Raw genomic sequence first — 24,767 nt, 5'->3', positions numbered from 1 at the left:
AAAGTTGTGACTTGCCCAGGGCCATACAGAGAAGGGACTTGAATTCAGATCTTTAAAACAAAGATTACTTTCTAGTACTTACAGTGCATGGATTCTTGTGTGTAATAATAATAATTATCAACTATATAAAACATTTACTTAAATCTGACATAGACAAATGTTGAGCCTTTTGTATATTTCCAACAAAAAAAATCCTTTTTAAATTTCAGGCGGTTGTGTAATCACAGAATTGACTGGACCTGAGAACTTATCCGGTCTAAGCCCATGTTTTACAAATATGCAAGATGAAACCTAGTGAATTTAATTGGCTTGCCAGAAGTAACAAAACTAGGCCGTGGAGGAGGTCTGAGTATAGAGTCCAGGTAGCCTCACTCCCAGCATCCATTTTGGTTTTATCTGTACCAAACTGACTCCTAAAGTTTGGGGAGTAGGAATTAATCAATCAATCAACAGGTATTATTTATTAAGTGCCTGGCACTGTGCTAGGCACTGGGACTACCTAGGCCATTGAAATATACAACCAAATGTCAGCTTATTTGGATTTATTGTCCTTATCTTCATTTGGGGGTAGAAGTGGGCTATTAAGGAGGGGTCTTAGTTGCAGTTGTGACTCTTACAGGAAAGCTGGTTCTAAATCAAACATAGGTGAAGTCTACCATTTTTAATCTTGCACACTGTCTACTCCTTGCTGCTAATTATATTAGTACGCTTTGAATTTCGTGTCTAACAGTACAATCAGACCTGTACAATTTGGTTATTAGTTGTGAATTTGTGACCAGCAGCACTGAAATTTTTTTAGAGAAGTGGCATAATTTGATAATTTTCAGCTTACAATGCATTGTATTATTCAATTAACTTATTGTGAATTGTACTTTAAAAATGAATTTGCCTCATTCTGTTTACTATTTCCTATTTATGTTTTACTTTATAATGTGTTCCTTGCACATGACAAGCATACAATAGATGTTTGTTAAATTGAATTTTACATTGCTTCTCAAATAGCCTTCAATTAAGATTTTTTTTGCTTTGATTTGAAAGAATTAGGTTTCTCTCTCTCTCTCTCTCTCTCTCTCTCTCTCTCTCTCTGTCAGTACTATTTTTAAAAGCAGTTCTTAGATTGGGCTTCTCTTGCCTTCACTATTAACCTTAGAAGACCTGGGTTCCACTTCTGCCTCTACCACTAATTAAAAATAAAATTTGGAAAGGTAGTCTGCAATGGTGCATATTGTCCATGTGCAAAAAGGATTCCTCTCAAAAGAATTCAAATAGGTAAAAGAAATTTGGACAGTCCCTTGACCCTGTGGGCATATTATAAGTCCAGGAGTGTATGTAATGATATAAGTAGAGGAGGAGAGAGAGTGAGAAAGAGAGGGAGAGAGACAGAGAGACAGAAAGACAGAGAAAGAGCCAGAGAGAGAAGGGAACAGGAGGGGAGGGGAAAAGAGGGAAAGGGCAAGTGGGGGGAGGGGGAAGGGAAGAAAGAAGAAGAGTAGGAGAGAGGGGGAGAGATAGAGACAAAGATAAAGATAAAATCCCATCTTCTATCTTCCCTCTTTGCTAATTCCTTCCCTCTGTCGATTATCTCCAGTTTACTCTATCTCGTTTGTATTAGACTGTGTTGTTGTTCACATTAGACTGTGAATTTCTTGAGAGCAGAGATTGTTTTTTTCCCCTTTCTTTGTATGGTCAATGCTTATAGTACAATACCTGGCACACATTAAGCACTTAATAAACTTATCAACTGACTAACAATAAGAGCTAAGATTTAGTGTTTTGAGGTTTGCAAAGAGTTTTACACATATTATTTTTAGGAGTTGGTCATTCAGGAAACTTCCAGAAATTAGATTCAACTGCTAGGAAATCCAGACCCAGATAGGTTAACTTATTTTTTTAAAAATCCCAGTGTTATCTATTGGAGTATCTCTGCCTGGAGAAGAATCAGAATGGAGATGTTGATAAAAAAAAAAAAACTGTGCTTAACACAGTTCTTGTTACATAGTAGATTCTTAATAAATGTTATTGATTGTTAATTTGATCTTAATTTTAAAAATTTATAAAAAATTTCCTCTCTCATGTTTCCTCTTCTAGAAAGAAGTCATTTTATCTAGTCCATCAATATATTTTATCATATTTTTTTCTTCTTTCCCTTGCCTTATGATATGGTTGCAATTTTTTATTATTGGATGTATATGCATATACACATCCATATTAATATATTCACATATATCTGTGCATGTGTATAAACACATGAATAAATATGTGTGTGTATCTATCTATCTATCTATCTATCTATCTATCTATCTATCTATCCGCATATAAGTATATAGAGATGATACATACTTGTATGCACATACTCATCCATGCATATACAGGCCCCCAATTCAGACAACTCTTTTCACATAATTAGTTCAGGTCCTGAGAAGCAGCACATAATTTTTCAGGTGACAGTAGGACTAAATTACCCAGATTTATACCCAGAGCAATTTCAGTGGTGCTTGGCCCTTAGCAAGCCTGTTATTTTAGCACCACTTGCTGATTTTGCTGGTAGTAATAATAATGAAATATAATAACACTTCATATTTATAAAGTGCCTTTCATCCATTGCCTGCAGGGTGCCTTGGACTCAAGTAACACTCAGGGTGACCTTTCTTTCCTGGGTGAGGTTCATACATTTCCCTGTGGCTCCTGCTTGTTAATAGGGAGAGCCACAGAAACTACACCTTCACTTAAGCCATATGTGTAAATTATGAGCCAGGTGACAAGAAAATATGACTTTTGGCTATGTGTATGTTGGTCGACTAAGGTATAGTGATATAAGAATATTGTTCTTGTGTGCAGAAGATTGAAGTATCCTCTTTGTCCCTATCTCTTTACTGGCTGCTGCCTTGCCCAGGTATACTTTTCCCCTTCTTTGAATCCTCTTCCTTCTCCCCTGACCCCAACTTTTCAGCTCTAGAACAACCATAATTGACTCAATACTTCGCTACTGGAAAGGGTACACCATCCTGTTACCTATGGCTCCATTCATCATCCCCATGACTTTCCCCCAAAAAATGTTCTTCTCTGGGAATGACTCATATATTGCCTTCTTCCTATATAACTTTCTATTAAGCTTTTTGAAAGCAGGAACTATCTTCCTTTATTTATATCTCTAGTTCTTGGCACATGCTAAGTGTTTAATATTTTTCACCAAGTTGTTTATTACTAGTTGTGAAATCATGGGCAAAGCACTTTAAATACAGTAAGAATATATTCTTTAAAGACAGAACCGTATAACCACTCTGAACCTCACATCATTCAAGAATTAAAACTAGAAGGAACCTGAAAGTAATTTAGCCAACTTCTTGGTTTTATACCAGAGAAAATGGAGACTCTGAGATCTTAAGGGACTTCAAACAAAGATTCCAAACTCAATAACTCCTGTCACTCTACCATGCTTATTTCTAAAATGGTTATGCTAAAATGTTGACTTCCTACCTCACAGAATTAGTGTGAGGGAAGTATTTTGTAAAATCATAAATTGCTATAGAAATGAGTTGTCATTATTATTATTAGCTCTCAGCACTGTCTCAATAATCAAAAATGCTTAATAAATGTTTTTTTTGATTAATGTGATTTCTTATTATAATGTGTTTGAGAGCTAGCGAGGCATAGTCCTAGGCTAACCTTGGACTCTGGAAGACTTGGTTTAAATCCTGCCTCTGAGACCTAACTGTATGACCCTGGGCTAACCCCATATGAGTAGCTAAGACAGTAAGTTAGCATGTCTCAGACCAGGTCTCAATAATTTTCCCCCTGACTATTGATAGAAATGAGACTTTATAACACAGTGGAAAGAGCCCTGAATCTGGAGTCAGAGGAGCTGGGTTCAAATCTTTCCTCTGACATTAATTGTCCATGAGACCTTAGGCAAGTTTCTTCAGAGCTGTGGATGTCTGTTTACTCATTTGTACAATGAGGGGGTAGCATTAGGGGGCCTTTACGGTCTCTTCTAGCTGCAAGGACAGTGATTCTCTCTCTGTTTTCTGGAGTTAGACAGGTTGCCTTGTAACACAAAGTTGATGTTTTGTTCTGGCCACCAGAACAAAGAGTAAACTGTCTCTTTGCCCGGAACTTTGCTTTGCTAAGGAGGTAAGTTTGTCAAGGGCACCTCTTAGCCCTTCCAGGGTGTGGCACACAAACCACACTGCTGCTTCTCCCTTACCAGTAAAAGTTGTCAGGAACAATAATAGCTCTTGTTTCTAGGCAGCAAACCCCATCTTGCTCATTGTCATTCTCTACCATTTCAGACCAAATTCCTTCTCTTTTCAGGAATGGTAACTTCATTTTCACACAGATTTTCAAGCCACAGGCCATCTAATAAATAAATTTGTTTGTTTACTCCTCCATCCAACCCCCAGAGGTCTTTATTTGTCCATGGTTGCCTGCTGTAACCTGTAGGCCAGCTATAATCTATCCAAACACCTCCATTCTGGCTTCCATATGAATCTTTAGCATGGGAGGAAAGGACATGGAGATGTTAAAATATGTCACGTGACAGTTTCTCTTCTACTCCTCTATTCTACTATTGTATGCTGAATTTTGAATATGCTATGGCAAAATCCTGAGCACTGGGTTTGGAATGTAAGAGAGGGAACAGAAACAAACAGTAAAAGAGCTCATAGTCCTCTAGAGAGGGAGGCAATGAACCCAGGCACCATCACTCTTGTCAACTCTTTCCCATTAGATAATACATAATAGAAGTCAGGGTTTATGTTTGTTTGTTTGGCCTCTGGGTGGCCTGGGTCAAGGGCTGGGGGAATCAGGAGAGCAAGGCTGGAGCACAGGTAGCTGTCAAGAGAAAAGGAGAAAAAGGAAGCAGCAAAAAACACTCTCATCTGAGATTTAGTAAAGACACTGCTGTAGACAAGTGTAACCTTCTATTGTTCAGATGGCAAAATTGAGTGAAGGAGATACAGAATCAAAATTATAGATATGGTCCCTCACAGACACAAAAGCTAGATCCTTAATATCAGTATTTGCTTGGTGATATTAATAGAGATGCCAAGACCTAAGAAGACTAAAAATTGAAAATTGCCCAAAGCCCAGATCTTTTTTCAGAAAAAGTAAGAGAATTTAAAGAGTTGTGACTTGCTCAGAGGTATACATTGTTTGTCCTTCATTTTTGAAGAGGATCAGTGACATCACTAATGCCATCTTGGCTTGCATATGAATTAGATTTAAGAAGTGGATTTCAGCCCCATTTTCTCTTCTTGAGTCACTGAAGTCCAGTGGCAAAACAAAAATCAGGACAACTGGCAACAGTCCAGGATGAATTGGGTGACATTGGCATCTTTGATGTCTGACCAAGCTCTAAGTGTTCCCAGTGACTGCTTAAGCCACTTTCATAACTGTTGGAACAAATTGTTCTCATCTGCTCATTTTGCTGGGGAAGTCTTCACATGCTTGAGGTAGATGTCTCCCTAATTAATTGTGGGGTTCGAGGCCTGTGGATGGCACCTTACTTAGCCACTTACCAACACAGTTTTACTGAGGTGTGGTCACTGAGCATGCTGGAGCTTCTTGGAGCCACAGGTGACAAAAGGTTTGTGAGTAGACTTGTACAGTGCTCAGCAAATGGCAAGAAAGTTCCTCCAGCCCTGCTTATTACCACCACCAATCCTTGCCAGCTCTGCTAGAGACAGTGGGGCAATTCAATTCTCAATGGCTTCATTCACCCTCCCTGTGACTTTCAAAACCAAAACATTCTTTTCTGGCTATATGTGTTATGTGTCCCTTAATTGTAGAATATAAGCTCCTTGAGGACAAGAATGGTCTCACTTTTAAGTTTGCATCCTCAGCATAGTGTTTAGCACATTGTAAGTGCATAATAAATATTTTACATTCATTTATTCATTCATTTAGCCATTCAAATCTATTTGATTGACTGGTAGATATGAATAACACAAACCTCAAAAAAAAATCCCTGGAGTTATCGAATGTTCTTTTGTTCATTTTCTTCTTCTTATTATTATTGTTATATGATTATTATTAGTCACTTTTTGAAATAGGTCAAGTTGGAGGTATTTTAATAGCATGTCACATCATCTTTTCATTTTTATTATTTCTCCTGATTTGATGTTGATTTTGATCTTTACCCTAACAAGTGGTTGGTATGAGTAACATAGAGAGATTAACTGGTGATTTCTGGTATGTTATTTATTAGCATTCTCCTGTCTTTTAAAATAGAGTAAATTTTATTTCTGTGATATTACTTGATGCTATCTAGTCCAATTCCTCCTTATAAAGTATTGAATAATCATAAGCAATATTCACTTAAAAATAAAATAAAGTGCTTAGCAAGCCCTCATACTAGAGGTTCAGGTTCAGAGGCACATATAGCAGATATGTCATACGCAAGATTTGAACCCAGATGTATTGACCAAATCTAGAACTTTTTGGAGTTGGAGTCAAGAAGATCTAAATTCAAATCCAGGCTTAGACACTTACTAGCTCTGTGACTCTGGGTAAGTCACTTTAATTTCTTTCCTCATCTGTCCGTAATAGCATCTATCTTTTAGGGCTATTGTGAAGATAAAATGAGATAATATTTATAAAGCAGTTTTCACACCGTACAGCACTATACAAATGCGATTTTGTTATTATTATTTTTATTATTGCTGTTGCTATTAATTTCTCCTTTATAACTGAGAAATCCTTAATTTTCCTAGACATATTTGCATTTTAAGAGGGCTTCCTTGTTGACCTAAGCTAATCATAATCCTTAATGGAATTTTATGAAAAATTTATGAAAAAAAATCAGGCAATAGGGTGAGGTGGCTGGTGATATGTTGCTAGGGGGATACAGTTTAGGCAGGTCTGTTATGCCTGGCAAGCTAAGCATAGAAAATATTTCCCTAATTTGTTCTTTCAGTCCTCTTCTGGACTCTCAGCTTCTTTCCTTCCCCTACTTCCATGCAAGCACTCCACCTTTTCACCAGTACTCTGATGATAGGGGCAGCAGGGATTTTGGCAGTGGGTAGGAGGTGAGGGTAGAAAGGTTAGAAATGGTTATTTGAATGTCTGTATGAGAAGTAAGTTGGGTGTGAGTCAGGAACTGCCTGTATGTTTTTCACTGTCATTTAATAAACATTTTAATCTACACCTACTATGCATTAGTACTAAGTCAGTGTTATGGAAATAACACTGAAATCAAATGCAATTCCTGCTTTCCAGAATACAGTATTGTAGAACAGATAAGACAGAGTCAATTGTAATGCAAATCACAATATAAATTCTTAGGTGAATTCCAGAATGCATAGGAAGTTTAAGAAGGGCAAAATCATTCTAATTGGACAGATCAGGGAAATCTGTTTTTACCTGTAAGTTGATTAATGCTATTTAGTAGGCAATGTCAATCCTGAGTAGAAGAAAAAAAAAGGTTCTCCAAGTTCTCAATATGTGTCTGTAACAAGAGCTTTGAACCTGCAATCTGTGAACTTGTGGTTTTTAAAAATATTTTGATAACTTTATTTTAATACAATTGGTTTCTTTCCACTCCCATTGCCACTACCCTATTTCAAACTCTTATTAGGTCTTTCTGTAATAGTATCCTCACTGGTATTCTTGCCTCTAGGCTTTCTTTCCTCTAATCCCTCCCAAACAAAATAAAAATGCCAAAGTGATCTTCCTTATACAGAGATCTGATTTATGTTACTCCCTCTTCAGAAGCCTTCACTTTCTCCCCATTAACTGGAGGGTCAAAGATAAATTCTTCATCCTTCAAGGCTCTCCATGCTGTAGCTCCTATTTCCCTTTCTAGATGTTTCATAATACTTCCCTTTATTCAATGTTTCAGCTCAACTGAACCAATGGCCTTCCTCTGATCTCTTCCTGACCTTTCCTGCTTCCATCCTTCATGTCTGCAATGAGCTCAATCCCCACCTCCACTTGTTGAATTTTTTTTCTTTGAGGACTAGCTTGAGTACCATGAAGTCTCCTTACTTGATAACTCCACTGGAGGAGCTAGTTATCTCCCTACTTAACTGTTGTGACATGCTATTTGCCTTCTTCTATCTCATTTTCTCATTCAGCCTCCTATTATATGCCTTTCCATGTTTGTCTCATTCTCCTATTAACTTATAAGCTTCTTGAGAGGAGTTCTGATTTTTTTTTTCATCTTTGTGCTGACCTTGTGTGTAGTAGTTGCAGAATAAATTGTTGTTGTTGCTACACAGATTTGAATATATCAGAAGTTAGATCATGTTTCCTGATGTATTAACAATTCATTAAATATCCAGATATATAGCACATAGCCTATAAAGCAGGTCCTAGTTCCACTCCCTGACACCAGAATTATCAAGGAATTCGATTTTAATTACTAGGGAAATTGCCATATAGTGACAGTGTTACATATCACTATGTTAGTTACTGTGTTATAGTGGAAATCATAGTGGCTTTGGAGTCAAAGAACATGAATTCATTAATAATAACTAGCATCTCTATATCATTTACTATGTGTCTTGCACTGTGCTAAGTGCTTTATAATTACTATCTCATTTGATCTTTACAATAACCCTGGGAAGTAGATGCTATTATTATTTTCATTTTAGAGATAAGCAAAATGAGGGAAATAGATGTTAAAAGTGACTTGCCCAAAGTCACACAGCTAGTAAGTGTCTGAAGCTGGATTTGAACATGGGTCTTCCTGACTCCAGGTGCAGTACTCTCTCCACTGCACCACCTAACTGACCCTAATTAATATAGATCTTAGTTCTGCAATTTGTTACCTATGTGACCTCGGGCAAGTCACTTTGTATCTCTGGGTATCAGTGCCTCATCTATTAAATGAGAGGTCTAGACTTCCAGTTCTAAGGCTATGATTTAACCTTAAAGTCCACAGAAATCCACCTCATAATCTATTTGCTCCTATTTCATTATTTCCCTTGCTATTTTTAGGGGGAAGTTGAAAGGTATGTTGAATCATGTTTGTTTGGCGAGAGATAGTGAAAGCCTATTAAGAAAGAAACTATTAGTAAAGGGCTTTGAGATCTTACCTTTAGAAGGTCATTTGAAGGAACTGGAGATGTTGCATCTGGAGACTAGTAGACTCAGATGGCATATGAGAATTGCTTTCAAGTAGCTGAAAAATGTTCACATAGAGGAGAGATTAAACTTGTCCTGCTCAGCAGGTAGATCTAAGAACAATGGGTGGATGTTACAAAGAAGAAAAATTTAGGCTTGATGCATGGTTAAAAAAATCCTAAGAATTAAAGTTATCCAAGACAAATTGGCTAAACAGGAAGCTTGTGAATTTCCCTTCATGGAAGGGCTTCAGAAATCTCTTGCTGAGAATGTTGTAGCAGGTTCAAAAAATGAACTTCAGACAAAAAAATGAGGAGGTACTGATAGTTGTTGTTCAATCATTTTTTAGTCATGTCCAACTCTTTGTGAATTGGGGGTTTTCTTAGGGTTTTCTTGGCAGAGATACTAGAGTGGTTTACCATTTCTCAAGCTCATTTTACAGATGAGGAAACTGAGGAAAACAGGTGTGACTTGCTTGGGGTCACACAGCTAGTGTCTGAGGCTAGATTTGAACTTGGGAAGATGAGTCTTTCTAACTCCAGGCCTCACACTCTATCCATTGTGCCACCTAGTTCTCCTCAGTGCATTGATAAGCAAGAGTTAATTTTCTGTTTCAGGGACCAATTGAAATAGATAGCCCATGAGGTCCCTTCCAACTCTGAAAATCTATGATTCTCCTTCTTTAGCCAAAGTACATTTCCCTCCTCCCCATATAAATATAAAAACAAAAGGTGTGCATGTGTGAGTGTGTGTGTGTGTGTGTGTGTGTGTGTGTGTGTGTGTGTATGCGTGGGTAGGGAGGATTCAGGGAGAGTGCTCAGATTTTAAATATATGAGATCTCACAGTATAAACTAGGTACTTTGAAAATTGCTTCACAAAATATAATATTAGCTGGTTAATTTGTTCACACCCTTTTGTTTGCATCTGGCGCACTCTCTCACTGCCTTCAAAGATTTTGCAGTCACTTTACTACAATACGCCTTGTGAAATCCTCATCTGACCCAAAAGAAAATGGAACCTGTGAATGCATCCCGTATCCAATGGCATGCTGCTAAATGTTTAACAACTAGTTCTTTGAAAGATGCAGAACATGCTATTAAGTTTAATCTGCATTATCAATATTTTCTCTATCCCCCAATAGATGTTCCCTAGTATGTTAGGTGCCATTGCTCATAGTTTTTGATTTCCTCTTCCCAGTTGTATAAATAAAAGAAAATGAAAAAATCAGCATTATAAAAAGTACATTTCCCCCTCCTTGTTCAATTATGGAGGGACATCTATAAACAGAAGCATGAAGCCCTGAGGAAAGGAGATATTGCTGAAATGTTTTCTGATAGTCATTTTAACTTCCAAATAAAAATTGTTTGAAGATACAGTAAGGACATATAAGCAGAAATACTGGAGTCTACTGTGTGATGCCTTGGGTATGTTCATAGACGAAATACATGCCAGCCTAAAGGAGCACAGCTGTTAATTATATTGCTTAAGTAGGGGCTGATGGTCCAGTTCTATAATTCCCTAGAAGTCAAGGATGTTAGAAATAGAAGGGCATTATATCTCATCTTTCTCAATTTCATTGATAATCAGGATGGGAGAAATGGAAATATTGAAAATTAGCAAAAGAGAAAGTTTGCAAAATAATTCCTTTGAAATCACTGAAATATTCCATTTGTTAAGGATCCTAAAGCTGCTTCTTGGCTGCTTTAGGCATATCTGTTTTTGTGTTGCTATCCTGAATGGCTGTGCTGCTTGTTCCAAGTTCCCTAGGGGACAGCATTTATTTGTTCATTGCAATTTTATCACCTGTGCAGTGCCATATATATTTATAGCATCATTAAAGCTATAAGCCATAAATCACAGGATCTAGTCAATATGGAGGGCCACTTTTGCAAAGGAAGCTATCTAAAGCTATCCTATGTATGCAAACAAAACTTGGAAAATTGCAGCATTTATCCAGATAATAATGTTACCTAGAAATTATATAGAACTTTAGCCTTTGCAAAATGCTTTATATGTTATCTCATTTGACCTTCACAACTCTGGAAGGTAGGCACTATTGTTATTCCCATTTTTCAGATGAAGAAACTGGGGTTGGAAGAGATAGAGTGATTTATATAATGTCACAGAACTAGTAAATATCGCAGGTAGGACTTGAATTTGTGTCTTCTTGACTCCAAGTTTGGAACTGTATCCATTGGGTCACCTAACTGCCTTACCTTACCAACTCCCATCAATACTATAGTAGCCCTGTCCCCAACCAAAAAAAGCCCCAACAAAAATCCTGAAATATATGTTCAGATTGAAGGAAATATGTGTCAATTTTTTTAGCATGAGGTATTAATAGGAATAGAGTGGAAGGTAGCATGTTGAATTATTTGTGGAACTGTTTTATTTTCATAATTCCTTTTGCCTAAATAAGCATACAATTCTTTTACATTGCTAGTCTACAGCTCGGGAACATGAGTGCACCAGAAACTTTCTCTTCCAAATCTATAATGTTTAGAGAAGAGTTCCTGAGGTTTTTTTTTAAGCAGGGTCCATCCATCTGATTCAGCCTCCTTTATGTTCATCAACAAGATTTCCCCCACCTTCTGAAAACTGTGTTTGATGGAGAGTAAGGATGCTAACTGGCATAATTCATTTTTATTTAGCAAAGTAATCAAACCCCTTGTAGAACTATGTCTGAAAAGCTGTTTCAATCCTGGTCCCATTTCATGACTTTAATGCATCATCAAAGTTTCATAGTTTTATGGAGATGAAAGGGACTTCAGAGGTGACCTAGCTCAGCTCTTTCATTTTACAGATGAGGAAACTGAGGCCACAGAGGTTAAGTGACTTGATCATAGGATCATAAGTTTAGAACTGAAGGAGACCTTAAAGGGCATTTAATCCACATTTCTCTCATTTTATGGATGAAGCAACTAAGTCCTTTTGCTCCAAACCCAGATCTCTTTTCCATTGTATGATATTGTATCACATTCCCACAGAAGTCTTTTGGATCCATCTGGATCTCTGATTCCTCCAGCCAGTTTTTGTGGGGGAGAGAGATTGGGAGTATGATAGGAAGCAAACTGAGATGGACCTTAGTGGGTGGAGACACCTAAGTCAGGTTTCATGATGGAGAGGAGGAAGGAAAGGAAAGAGGTAGGATGCTTCTGAATGAAGGGAGCTGGAGAGGAAGCCTGGTATGGTAGATAGAGGGTAATCCCAGTGTACTTTCAGCTTCTCTTGGCTCCTAGCTGAAAGCCTGCTGGGTAGTCTAGATGGATGGATCATAGATATTTGAATTTCCCTTCTCTTTTATCTCCTTTTTAATTTCCCTGGAAAGAGAAAGTTTCTCAATTATAACTCTATCACTACTCTGTGTTTGTTTTTGCATGATTTTGCTTGCTGTCAGTCAGACCTTTATACGGCAAACACTTCAGGGCCAGCTCCATTATGAAATGTAAATTTCTCAAAGGCACTAGATTAGTTGATGATAATATATTAAAATACAAGGCAACTAGGGATTTCTTTATTTGTGAATTCCTGTATCCATAAGGTTATATAATTTGCAAAGCCAACTATTTTTAGCTTGGCCTTTCTTAGTATCTTAAGAAAATGTCTTTACACAACTTAAACTGTATTTCAACATTTTTATTTGACTATTTTACAGAGAGGTTGTAGAAGAATTTCATCCTTGGAGGCAGGGGCTTGTACTATATTACCCCCTTCACCTTAAAGCCTGTATTTATATATCTTCTCCTTCTTCCCTCCAGCCTCAAGAATGAAGTGGTTTCCTTTTTGTCAAGGGTAATCCTTCTACTTGCGCTTTTGATCTCATCACCTTTCAATGCCTCCACGATGCTGTTCTATCAATCATTCCCTTTGTCTTTCACCATGACAATAAAGGCTGACGTTTTTATAGCAGTTTGAGGTTTGCAGTGTTCATGGTCTGATTTGACTTTCACAGTAACTTTGAACTACAGGTGCCCAGCCAGGCCCATATTGCCTAAATGAAAAAAAAAATTGAGTCTCAAAATGATGTGGTCATGATTGCCCAAGTAGCAGTAAATATCAGAGATGGGATTTGAATCTCTACTGCCACCTTAGCCAGCACTATCTCCACTAATCCCCTGTCTTTCACTGGATCCTTTTCTTCCTGACTGAGTTGTTCAGGTTTAGTAAATTCTTCTTGCCTTAATGATCATTTCATTCCTCAGAAGATGGAGGAAATGGTGAGGGGGATGGCTGATTCTTGAGCAAAAGGAGATGGAGTGCTTGAGAGATGTGTATTGAAACTACAGCACTAACATTTTTATTAATGCCTTGGAAGAAGTCACTGATATTTTAAATTTACAAGTGGTGCTAACCTGGAATATATAGCTACCATGTCGGATTACAGAGTCAAGTTCCAAAAATTTTTTTATAGGCTATGATAATGTTCCAAATTTAATAAGATAAAATTTAGTAGAGATAAATGTGTAGTATGACACTTGGATTCAAAAAAATTCAACTTCAAGTATACAGGATAGTGAGGGCAGATATAGATAAGAGTTCAAGTGAAAAAGATCTGGATTCTTTATTAGACTGTTTGGCTAATATGAGTCAACAGTGTGACATGATGGTCAATACTGCTAAGGCTGAATCCAGAGATAGCATCCAGAATGTGGGAAATGATAGTCCCATTGTACATTATCAAAGTTAGAGCTTATTTTCAGTATTATATTCAGTTCTTGGTGCAACTTTCTTGGAATAACATTGAAAATCTGAAAAAACTTAGAGGACAAAGAAAGGTCTAGTTGTTGTTCAGTCATTCCAGTTGGGTCTAACTTCGTGAACCCATTTTTTTTTTGGGCAAAGATACTGGAGTGGTTTGCCATTTCCTTCTTCAGCTTATTTTACAGATGAGGAAACTGAGGCAAACTAGGTTAGGTGTTTTGCCCTGGGTCACATAGCTAGCAAGTGTCTGAAGCCAGATTTGAATTCAGGAAGATGACATTGTATTCACTGCACCACATAGCTGCCCGTGAGAGGTCTAGAGACAATACTAAAAAGAATCAACTAAAGGAACAGAGCATAACCTGGTGGAGTTGGAAAAATTTGCATGAGGGGACTCAGGTTCAAATCAATCCTGGCTCTGCTATTTTTATCTTTGCGACCTTCAGAAGTTGTTTGTTCCCATATGTAAAAACGTTGGTGTTGTTGGGAGTTGGGGCAAAGGATCTGTGAACTGATGAACTCTGAGGTCTCTTCCATCTCTAACTCTACAATCCTGTGGACAGGGGATGTTTAACCTTAAGAAGTGGGGATGCTAAGTGGAGACATGAGAGTTGTCTCCAAGTATTTGAAGTGTTGCAATGCAACAGAGGGATTATGGTTGTTCTGCTCAGCCCCTTGGGCGCTAAGGACTATGAGTCTTGAGTGGAAGTGGTAGAAAAACAGATTTAAGTTTGCCATAAGGAAATTCTTCCCAACAACGAGGGCTATTCAGAAGTGGAGCAGACTGCCTCAGGAAATACGAAGTTCCCCCTTGCTACAGGTCTTCCTGTAAAAATCGACCACTTGATGGGGATGTTCAGGTTCAGGCCTGCATGTCCTCAGAAGTTCCTTCTGACCCTGAAATTTCATAATTCTTCTGTGCTCCCTCCTTAAGCTACTGCCTTAGCTCTCTACTGTCTCTCATGATCACCCTCATAAATTCACTCTCCTAAAGAAAGCCTTACCTGCTATCTCCAACTGAAAGCATTCCCTTTTTCCTCACATTCAGAATAGCCCTAATTTGGACCTCACCTCTGTACTCACTATCCTTTGCTTTTCATTTTACTTATATTTATCGCCCTGTATGTTGCTTGAAAGCAAAAACTGTATTGTTTTTATTTTTATATCTCTAGGATCAAGCGTAGCGCCTTGCCAATGGTAGTCATTTGACAAATGTGTGTGTGTTTAATGGAACAGAATTGTATAACTTCTAAGATCTTTCTCATACCTATGATTCCAGGATTCTTTTGAATCACAACAAAAGAAATAAGTCAAAAGGATAAGCTGTTGTGATGCACCATGACAGGCAGGCATGCAGGCATACACATGCATGCACACACACGTACCCCACACATGGACACACACCAAGATCCTTTCATTCCTTCATCTCATTTTCAAGTCATCTGGATGCCAGTTTCCTGGTGCTTACATTGTTCCACGTCTTAGTGGGTTGAGGGCTACACTATTGAATGTAGTTTGATTTCACAGAGTGGACTAAATATTTGAGTAATCGAGTTAGAGTCAGCAGACCTGGGTTTGAGTCCCAAATCTGCCGCTTACTATGTAGGTGACCTTGGGCAAGTAATTTAACCTCCCCCAGCTTCCTTATTTATAAAAGGAGGAACTAAGGCTACTTGCCCTCTGAAGCCTGTTCTAGCTCTCAATATGTGATCTTATGATTTACCTCCAAACAGAATGAGCAGGCAAGATATGACCCCAAAATATTTGCAAACTTTACACTTGTTTTCTTTGATGATAGTTTATTTGTCTAATATGCAAAGTGTGGTTCTCAATCCTTTAATGATATAGGTGGCATGAATCAGTAGAGAGTAATGGCAGTTTTACCTCTGATTTGCCATTCAATGAATTTGGGCAAATTGGGTTCATGTATCTTTAAGATGAAGTAGCCAATTACAGTTCTCTAGGAATATGTCTTTTTTTTTTCTTTTGATAGGAGAACCATTTCAGGAAAGCGTGTATTATGAAGCAAGAAAGCCAGAAAGATCTCCGCAAGGAAGGAATCAGTAAGGGCAGTGGGACTGTTTTGGGGTTGGCTTAGCAGTTACTGTCATGAATGAGCCTACATTTCAGGAGCTTCAGGTAGTTGTCAATCTTGTGTGAGTCTCTGCGCAGGCAGTGTAGTAAATTATAAAATGCAAAGAGACGCGTGTCCTCATCAGCCATCTGCAGGGATGGAAGTCCTGACCAGGCAGAGTAGACCTCATTTTCTCTGTCACCTGGATGAACCTAAACCACCAAAGGCACCAGGAAGATTTATTAATGTTTTGCTTTCTCCTTATTTCCTCTGATATACTAATCAACAAAATACAGAGAAAAGATCTAAGCATAGAGAATCTTTAGGCTAAATATATTAAGAGTCCTTATGGACTGTTGGTCTAACATTGGAGGCTGTGCACTATAATTGGGAAAAAGCCACTGTATTTGGAATCACAGTACTTGGGTTTAAACTCCAGTTCTGTTATTTACTACTGTGTGACCTTGGGAAAGCCCTTTAACTTCTCTAGGCCTCAGTTTCCTTGGCTATAAAATAAGATGGCTGACCCACATGACTCCTAAGGCTCTATTTAAATCTATGACTCGACCACTCTTATTAATAAATGGTTCTACTATCACTAGGCACCTGGAGCAAAATATCTTACTCAATGATTTCCTCTCTTTTTGTATTTGCATATTTGGCTTGCCTGGCCTTTGCATGCTTGGAAACGAAGTTTATTTGTATAGGAGGAGACAGGTGGAATATAGGTGAGGGCTCAAAAATATGTGTTGCTATTAAATATAGACTTTGGTATTTCCATGAGAGGTCTGAAAGAGTTCTTCACTCTTACTGTGTTTGTGTGGCTCCTACTTCCCTGGAATATGCAATGCTTGGTCCTTCTATTTCTTTTGGCCAATTTCTTAACTTTTGGTGTTGGTGTTTAAATCCTGTTCTTCTATTCTTTGTATAGCACAGTTCACATGTGAAGGTGATGAGATGAGTATCCTGCAAGTTTTAAAGTGTTGAAGAAACTACATGCTATGATAATAAGAGCACTGTCCCTGGAAAAACAGGACTTTGATTTAAACAGAGTACCTCTGCTGTTCCCTTCATGTATGATCTTAGAGAAAATTACTGTCTTTCAACGAGCATTTGTTAAGCTTCTACCATCCTCTGTTTTAGTTTTCTCATCTGTCAAGTGAGGATAATGATGGGGAGTGCTACCTGGCACAATTGTCTTAAGAGAATACATGTAGAATCACTTTGTAAACTGAAATGTCAAGGACCTTGACCTTTGATCCAGTTACATTTGAGACAATAGGGAAGGGCCAAGGTATTGTTGGTGATATAGTTTTTGTGGTCCTTGTGACAATAGAATTGTGATTGACCAACTCTTCAGTGTTTACTGAATCCACGATTTCTGGCTACTTGTAGTGCAGCCAGGCATACAGGACCTCCTCACGGACATGTGTAATGCAGGGGAAGACAGAGTCCCAAAGAGATAGTGGGAAAACAGGGTCCTAAAGAGATCATCGCCCAGTAATAATAGAACCTCAAAGGCTGCCTTGGTCTCTGCCTGTTTCATTCTTTCTCTGTTGCCATCCTGTCATTCTCTCTGTGTTTCTCTCCCCCTCCTCAAGCAATTTTCTCCTGCAATATCATGGGACTTTCTATAATTATATATTAATCCAGAGTTTCTGACTCTCCCTGCTAAAATATGTCATCTATAAGCAGTCTCAGAAGAGAAAGGAAATTGGTGTGTTCATTAGTTCTACTAGTATAAGATTCTGCCTTTCTGGCCCACAGTTTAACTGTTCTGCTTCCCTCACTGGCATAACCTAAAATGTAATGAAAATATAAGTTATTGTTATATTATTGCTAATAGCAATAAACATTAAATTCTAACAATCTAGTAATAAGACCTGTTGAAATATTCAAGATTGAGAAGGTAAATGAGAAGACTTCTAGGATAGAGATCCTCAACTTTTTCCCAAGTTTTTTCCCAATATTTTCCCCAATCCTTGAAAATCCTGGATGCGGCTGGAGGGACTGGTAAGTATTGACAACAAAGTCCTTGAATCTTAGGAATTACGAAGGGGTGGTGAGCTTAATGTACATGTTAGGGTTGAGGGAGGGATGGGGTGCTACCACCAGGTAAATACTCCCTGTTTGTTAGGATTCCAGGCAAATGGAAGATGGCCACAGCTAAGGAAGCAACACATAACACTTACTAGGTGTGTGACTCTGGGCAAGTCACTTAACCCCAATTGCTTTGCCAAAAAAAAAAAAAACCTTATGTTAGTGCCTCAAGCCAAACCTTGTAAAAGGTCTCCCTTTCCAATCCACCAGCACCCATCCTTCCATATCCTGGTGGACTTCTCTCTACATGTAGGTCTCCAAGCAGTGTAGGAGTTACTTATAGAGGAGTTCTGGCCACTGTTGAATGACTTGTTAAAATGGTGCAGTGAGTTGAGAGCAAAGCTATTAGAAAGAACTCTGGTCACCAGGCTGCTGGCTTTCTCTAGCTTCCTACTTTTCTAAGGGGTAAGATAGTAGAAAAAGGTGGGTAGAAGCATTCTTCCTGGACAAGAGGAAGGGTGTTCTTGTTTTCCAGCCCTATCCCCAGTTCCCTCACACCATTCTGCCTTTTATTTTCATTAATGGGAGAAGGAAAGAAATAAGGAAGAAATAAGGGCTGCTCTCACCTGACCCACTATCTTCTCCATGCCTTCTAGAAGCCGTTTGTTTTGCTCCTCAATCTCCATGGCTTTCAAGAGGATGGTGTCAGGGGCTTCCTGCATACTTCGCACTTCAGTGACCAGATGGTACAGGGGCTCGTTCCAGGAACGCAGGACCCCGAGCACTAAATTCAGGAGGTCTTCATGCTGTTCAGTGACATCGAGAGGAGACCATTAAAAATGGCCCTATGGGAGAAGCATGACCTTTTCTCCATCTAATCTTAGGAGCCTAGATTTAGGGCTGAAAGCAGCCTTCAAGGTTATTTGTCCTAGCAAATAGTCCTAACCCTTCATTTTACATTTGAGGGAGCTGAAGCCCAGAGATGTGTGACTTGTCCAAGGTCACACAGGTAGTAGAGAGCTAAACTAAGTTTTGAAATCAGATCCTCTGTCTCCCAATATCAATATTTCCACTGTAGCACACAGCTGCCTTGAGAATTCCAAATGGTTTATTATGTATGGAGATAATTTAAAAATTTGGGAAAATGGAAAAAAGAAAGCTTCATGATGAAAAGGAAATAATTATTCTATCTAACAGAAAACTACCTCCCAGGATTAAATGAGATGATAATTGTAAAGCCCACAGTGCTGTGGATGGCACATAGTAGGCATTATATAAATGTTAGTTATTGTTATAATAATAATAAATAATGATAATATAATTATTGTATCATCAATTATTATAATATTAAAATTAAATTATATAAATTCTAATGATATGTGGCATATAATATAACAAATAAATAACATGAAATTATAGTACACTTATTACATAATTGATTTTGATAATTATAACAAAATATTTTATTATTATTATCTTTATTTAAAATAAAAGGTCCTGGAGAAAAAAGCACACCTCCCTCACTTTGAGTTTCTATTTAAAAAGACAAGAGAGTGGGACTGTACTTTCGTTTGTCTCTCCTCTGTGCAGTGACCGAATCATTTAAGATCTGGTGGATTTGCCTGTGCTTTTGGAGACCAAGCATAACTTGAGCTCCTTAATAATTCAGGGCAAATGTAAGGTTTAGATTGAAGGAGAGGAGGAGGAAGAACTTTTTAGTTAGAAGAGACAAGATAAGCAATCAAACCATGTTTTCTTTTTTGGGGAGAGGGAAGGAGTGAAAGAAGGAAGGAAATAAGCATTTCTTAAGCATCTCCTATGTACCAGGTTCTACGCTAAGAGCTTTACAAATATATTATTTCTTTTGATACTCAACCCTGGGAAGTAGGTGCTATTATCACATCTCACTTTGGTAGATGGTGGTTAAATGACTTGTCTAGGGTCACACAGCTAAGGTCTGAGGCCAAATGTGAATTCAAGTCTTCCTAACTCTAGACCTATCCACTGCCCCATCTCGTTGCCTAGGAGACCCTTCTAGGCAGCTTGGAGAGTCTGATTTCAAGAACCCAAGGTTACCTCCATACCACAAGGAAGCACTGGTGTAAGACTTTATTGGAGGTGGCTATAACACTTCTATTATATTACTCGATCATTTTCTGATAAAATTCCCCTCCATAAACATGAATGTCATAAATAGAAGGTATCTGAAGACCTGTCCAGCTTAATATGTATGATCCTACAGTTTGAAATACCATGTACCATAATGCATACATATGAAGAACTATTTACAATTATGTGAATAAGCACAATGCAGTGAAAATTACTCTGGATTTCGAATAATAAAATTTGAGTTCAAGCCTTCGCTTGGCCTCCCTGTACCCATTTGACTTTGGGCAAGTAACCCTTGGAGCATCTATATTATGAGGGAGTTGGATGAGATGATTAGTGAGCTTCCTGCTGGCTTCTAATCGATGATCCTCTGCTGTGCTCCTCCTTATTGTCCCTGTTAACGAATTGGAAATAGGACTCACATGGATCTGCTGAGCTTGCTCTTTGTCTTCAGGAGTAGAAAGAGAAGAAGTATGGCAGCTATTGATAGCCTTGGTTATGAATCCCCTGCCCTGGGCATACCGTTCATCCTAAAGGTGTCCAAACAAACTAATTAGTTTTGGTTATTAATGTACCAAATGAAATGATTAGCAGGCTAGAAGCTATGATAGATTGGCAATTATTTTTAAGGATACAATGAAGAAATTTAGGCTAAAAATAACACTGTTTTTTTTCCAACTTATTTTCCAATTATCTCCATATTTTCATTTTTTCCTCACCCAAATACCAAATCTAAGTATTGCTGTTAGGATGTAGGTATTAATGGCTTCTCAGTATATGACTTCTGAATAAAGTTTTATTACTGTTGAAGACTATGAAGTAATACGTAAAGGACAGAAGGCAGATAGAACAAACATTTTCAGCAAACGATTTTCAAAACCTGAGTAATCATAAAGATGGAAAAAAATAAGATATAGTGAAAGTATTTCCAAAGATGAATTCACTTTTATAAAATCTTTGCGAAAATATTTAAGACTTGGAAGAGCAAAGGGGTAGCACAAACACCCCCCCCAAAAAAAACAGAAGGTGGAAGAAAATCAATGGAACCTTGGATATTCATATGGTAAATATTGAATCAGGTTTTCATTCAGATGTCACTGAATTCAATGGAACCATAAAATGGGAGATGGTATTTAGCTTGCCTACAAGTGATAACATAGGACTTTTAAAAAGTGCTCAACCAGAAAGAGAACAGAATTCTCTTCCCTATCTCTATTACTAATAACCCTAGCTAACCCTATTATTGTAATTAGAAAACTTTTTTTTAGAACTGTGATTCTCAATGTTTTTGGATTTCTTATGTCCCATTGTTTTTTGACTTCCTGACATCTTTTCCTCCCTCCTCCTGGCTATGGAAGTACTCTGTGGCACATAAAAAGTGAATTAAATAAAGTTTGAGTTTAATTTTATTAAATACCTCCAGAAAAATCACTAATTTAGAATGATTAGGGGATATCCAGGATTTCATAAAAGCAGGTGTGGGGATCCATGATATATAACTGATGGGATGAGAGGAGGTAAGTGGTAGGAGGAAATCCATTTAAGCAAGTAAACATTAACAGGTGGCTAGCATAACTTCAAAACAGCCTTATTCTTTCCAGTGGCCCTGTTCTTAGCATTAGCCATGGATGTTTCCCATTGACCACTTTTGACTTGTGAGGTTTTTTTTGGTGTTTTAAAGTTCAGTTATTCCAGAGTTCAGATGATGGGTCATTCTGGGATGGAACAGATACTTACAAATTCGTTGAACATTTCTGAGGAAAGAGAGTGGATGTAGTGAGAGATCATGACTGCACGGTCAAAAAGGTCGCTAAGGGACACTTGGCAGTTGACAGACCCACTGGGACAGATGGGCAGAGATTCCACGCTTCTTGGCAGGAGGAGGCTTGACATTAGCAGCAGTAGCAGTAATGATCCTGCATGGGTGAAAATGGACATGTTTAGAATGATCTATCCAGAAGACATTATTGAAAGTAATGGAGTCATATGGAGTGTTATCTCTTACCAATGTGCTCTGCTTTATCATTTGGCACTGTAATAGCTGGGGGGAAAGCCAACACCTTCCACTGTGTAAATTTAGATCTATAATTATATTTGCACATATATACAGTTTGAGAAGTAGGTCACTCCCTGCATTTTTGTATTGCTCCCGAGAGTGCTTCTATTCTTTGCAAACATTTGGAGCTTAAATTAATTTTGAGGCAGGGTGTTCAGGTCATTCTCTTAAGATAGTTTAATGTCCTGGGAATTCCTGCAGAAAATTTCCAGCAGCTGTGCTATGTAGCTATTTGCAAATTTAACCCTATATTGTCCAATTCTTGCAATAGTTAGGTTTTGTGAAATAAAGAGGGATTGGGACAACCAACCTGCTTATTTTATCTATCATAAAAAGCAAGAGGAATAATCATCACATAATTTATTTTTTTTGTTAGTATCAACTACAACCCACTGGGGTCTAATCCCCCTGATATAGACATGGCCCTAAACCTTGCTTACAAGAAGTTAGAGCTGGGTTGCATGAAATAAATGTATGAGAGATCCTGGTCAGTCAGGGATTATTATAAAGGTCACTGGTATTACTTGTAGAAGGCAAAATTTTAGCTTATATAATATGCCAGAAATTCTGAAAAACTGAGTAAATCCATTCTTTTAGTTCCCAGTGAACGATTTTACTTCCTAAATAACCACCAAAGAGAGCATTGTGCTTCAGGGGGAGATGGGAGGAAACAAAGAGTGACAAAAACACTTAAGAATACATGGGACGTGAATATTGTAACATGTTAACAGGGATTGTTGCATCCTGTGAGATAAACTGTTAAAACAATATTGCTTCATGATTTTAGTGAAACTTATCCATAACATCTGATAAACCAATATTTTTATCTGAAACAAAAGTTTCCAGGAAACATAATATAGATGGTGGAAAATGTCCCAGAGAAAGTTAGATAAACACTAAAGGTTTATATTTGGAAAATCCTACAGTATGCATATCCCATTAAGGAGAAGCCCTCCAACTTATAAAATTGAGATATTTTAGTGCAGAATAAGAGTTTTTATTTTTAAAAACTTGAAACTTCCGAGATAATAATTATCTACATATATTCTATACAAAGAAAAACAAGTTCCCAGCATTATAGCACATATAATACATATTGCAGAGACACTGGAAATATGGAACCCAGCAAATGCACAATTAAGTCATTATTTCTAACTTTTATACTTTCACTTATACATTAATGTGTTAACTTTTAGCTGGCATCTGTTTATTTGTTTTGAGGGGAGGGTGACACAGACCTCTGATTTGACTGGGATAGGGAACTCCTGGCATGGGAAACACCCTTTATGTATGCAGATTGGCAATTTATCTATAACATAGTCTGAGAAAATTGCCTGGGGCAGTGTAAAGTTAAATAACTTGCTGATGATCATGCATGCAGCTAATAATTTTCAAAGGCACGATTTGAACCCACATCTTACCAAAGGCCAGATCTTACTGGCTCAAAGGCCTTTATCCCCTGACTTCATCAAGGTTCTCCTTATTTAGCTGTATTTTTTTTAAATATGATTTTATTGGTATAATGAATGCCTAATAAAGAAAATTCCTCTACCAAAGAGTAGCTATCATAATGCAAGTAAAAATGGATCAGGCTAATTTTGACAATTTTTCTTTTCTTGCAAATTATCTAGGAAAGCAGAAATGACTTCAGTAGTTACTCACTGTTCAACGTGACAAATGATTTGAGTGAAATTTAGACGGTTGTGCAAAGGAAATTTGTGCTCTGTTGCTCAACTCATGGTTATGTCTACATGAGTATAGAAGAAGTGGTTGCAACAGAAAGTTTCAGCAGCTCCAATGTACTGTGGCCAATATCTATAATGTCACAGATGTTGGGGAGCTAGAAGTTCAGTTCTTACCACTTACAGGCCATGGAATAGAAGACCTTAATATCATAAATCTAGATCAGTGAGGGTCCTTATAGGTTGTCCAGTTTGACTCCCTCATTGTACAGACAAGAGAACTAGGGCTCAGATTGGTTAAGAGCTACCTAGGTCATGAAGAGGTAGAACCATGATTTGAAGTTATATTCATTGACTCCAAATACAGCAATCTTTCCACCATACTGTGGTTCAAACTAAAGCAATTTTTTAGCAAGGGCCTATTTTGCACAATTATATAGATTTGTACCATGACTACCGAATGAAGAGAGAATGGGCAACATGTATCTAGGCTATAATCCTGAGGACCCTCATCAAGGCTGATATAAAAGAGACAGAGATGTTAAGGAAAGCCAAAGAAGTCAATAACTGGGATATTTTTGAGGAGTTGTACCTACCTTTCAACGATGACCTTTTGGTGTACATGGTGGTGATTGTAGCTTGTGCCTTTTTCACCAGAAGGAGTTGGTAGTCCTATATTTTCCTGTTCCACAGATAGTGGCTTTATAAGGGCTCAGAAACTCACACTGCATATGTTAATCAAGTCATACCCAACCCTTATCTGGTCATCCACTCCCGTCATTGAGATTACACACATAATTATAAACATCAAATGGTATTTTATTTCCTATTCATATTCAGGATGACATATTGGTCAGAAATTGACATTCTCGGAAGGATTTTGATTAATTAATTTCAATGTGCTGGTCTTGGACTAGGAGCGTAGGTGGGAAATGAGAAGAATCAGGAGAACTGTGAAATCTGGTGGTTAAGATAGGTCAGAATAAATATAGAGGTCATTTATGTAACTATCTACCTTCATTTTCTTGAACATTTCCCAGA

The 24,767-nt window shown here is 37.8% G+C and overlaps 1 protein-coding gene across 1 annotated transcript; it reads right to left on the bottom strand.

The window, feature by feature from the left end:
• Positions 1-15,859: 15,859 nt before the first annotated feature.
• PRL (prolactin) lies at positions 15,860-24,350 on the bottom strand. The gene is made up of 5 exons (XM_020986951.1): positions 24,323-24,350; positions 21,726-21,904; positions 20,411-20,518; positions 18,506-18,685; positions 15,860-16,051 (listed from the first exon to the last, which is right to left on the bottom strand). Exons 1-5 carry the CDS (start codon positions 24,348-24,350, stop codon positions 15,860-15,862), a joined length of 687 nt encoding a protein of 228 aa, XP_020842610.1.
• Positions 24,351-24,767: the final 417 nt, after the last annotated feature.

Source organism: Phascolarctos cinereus, unplaced genomic scaffold (genome assembly GCF_003287225.1).
Source record: "Phascolarctos cinereus isolate Bilbo 61053 unplaced genomic scaffold, phaCin_HiC Scaffold_4;HRSCAF=312, whole genome shotgun sequence".
NCBI classification, from domain to species: Eukaryota; Metazoa; Chordata; class Mammalia; order Diprotodontia; family Phascolarctidae; genus Phascolarctos; species Phascolarctos cinereus.
The sequence above is the reverse complement of the archived record's forward strand: the minus strand, read 5'-3'. Positions and strand labels throughout refer to the sequence as shown.

Excerpts from the sequence above, each read along its gene's own strand:
- PRL (XM_020986951.1), bottom strand. The coding sequence starts at position 24,350 with ATGTACACCAAAAGGTCATCGTTGAAAG. Across the intron at positions 21,905-24,322 it reads CAAAAGGTCATCGTTGAAAG|GATCATTACTGCTACTGCTG; the intron begins GTAGGTACAACT and ends TCACCCATGCAG. Across the intron at positions 18,686-20,410 it reads AGCAAGCTCAGCAGATCCAT|CATGAAGACCTCCTGAATTT; the intron begins GTGAGTCCTATT and ends GTCACTGAACAG.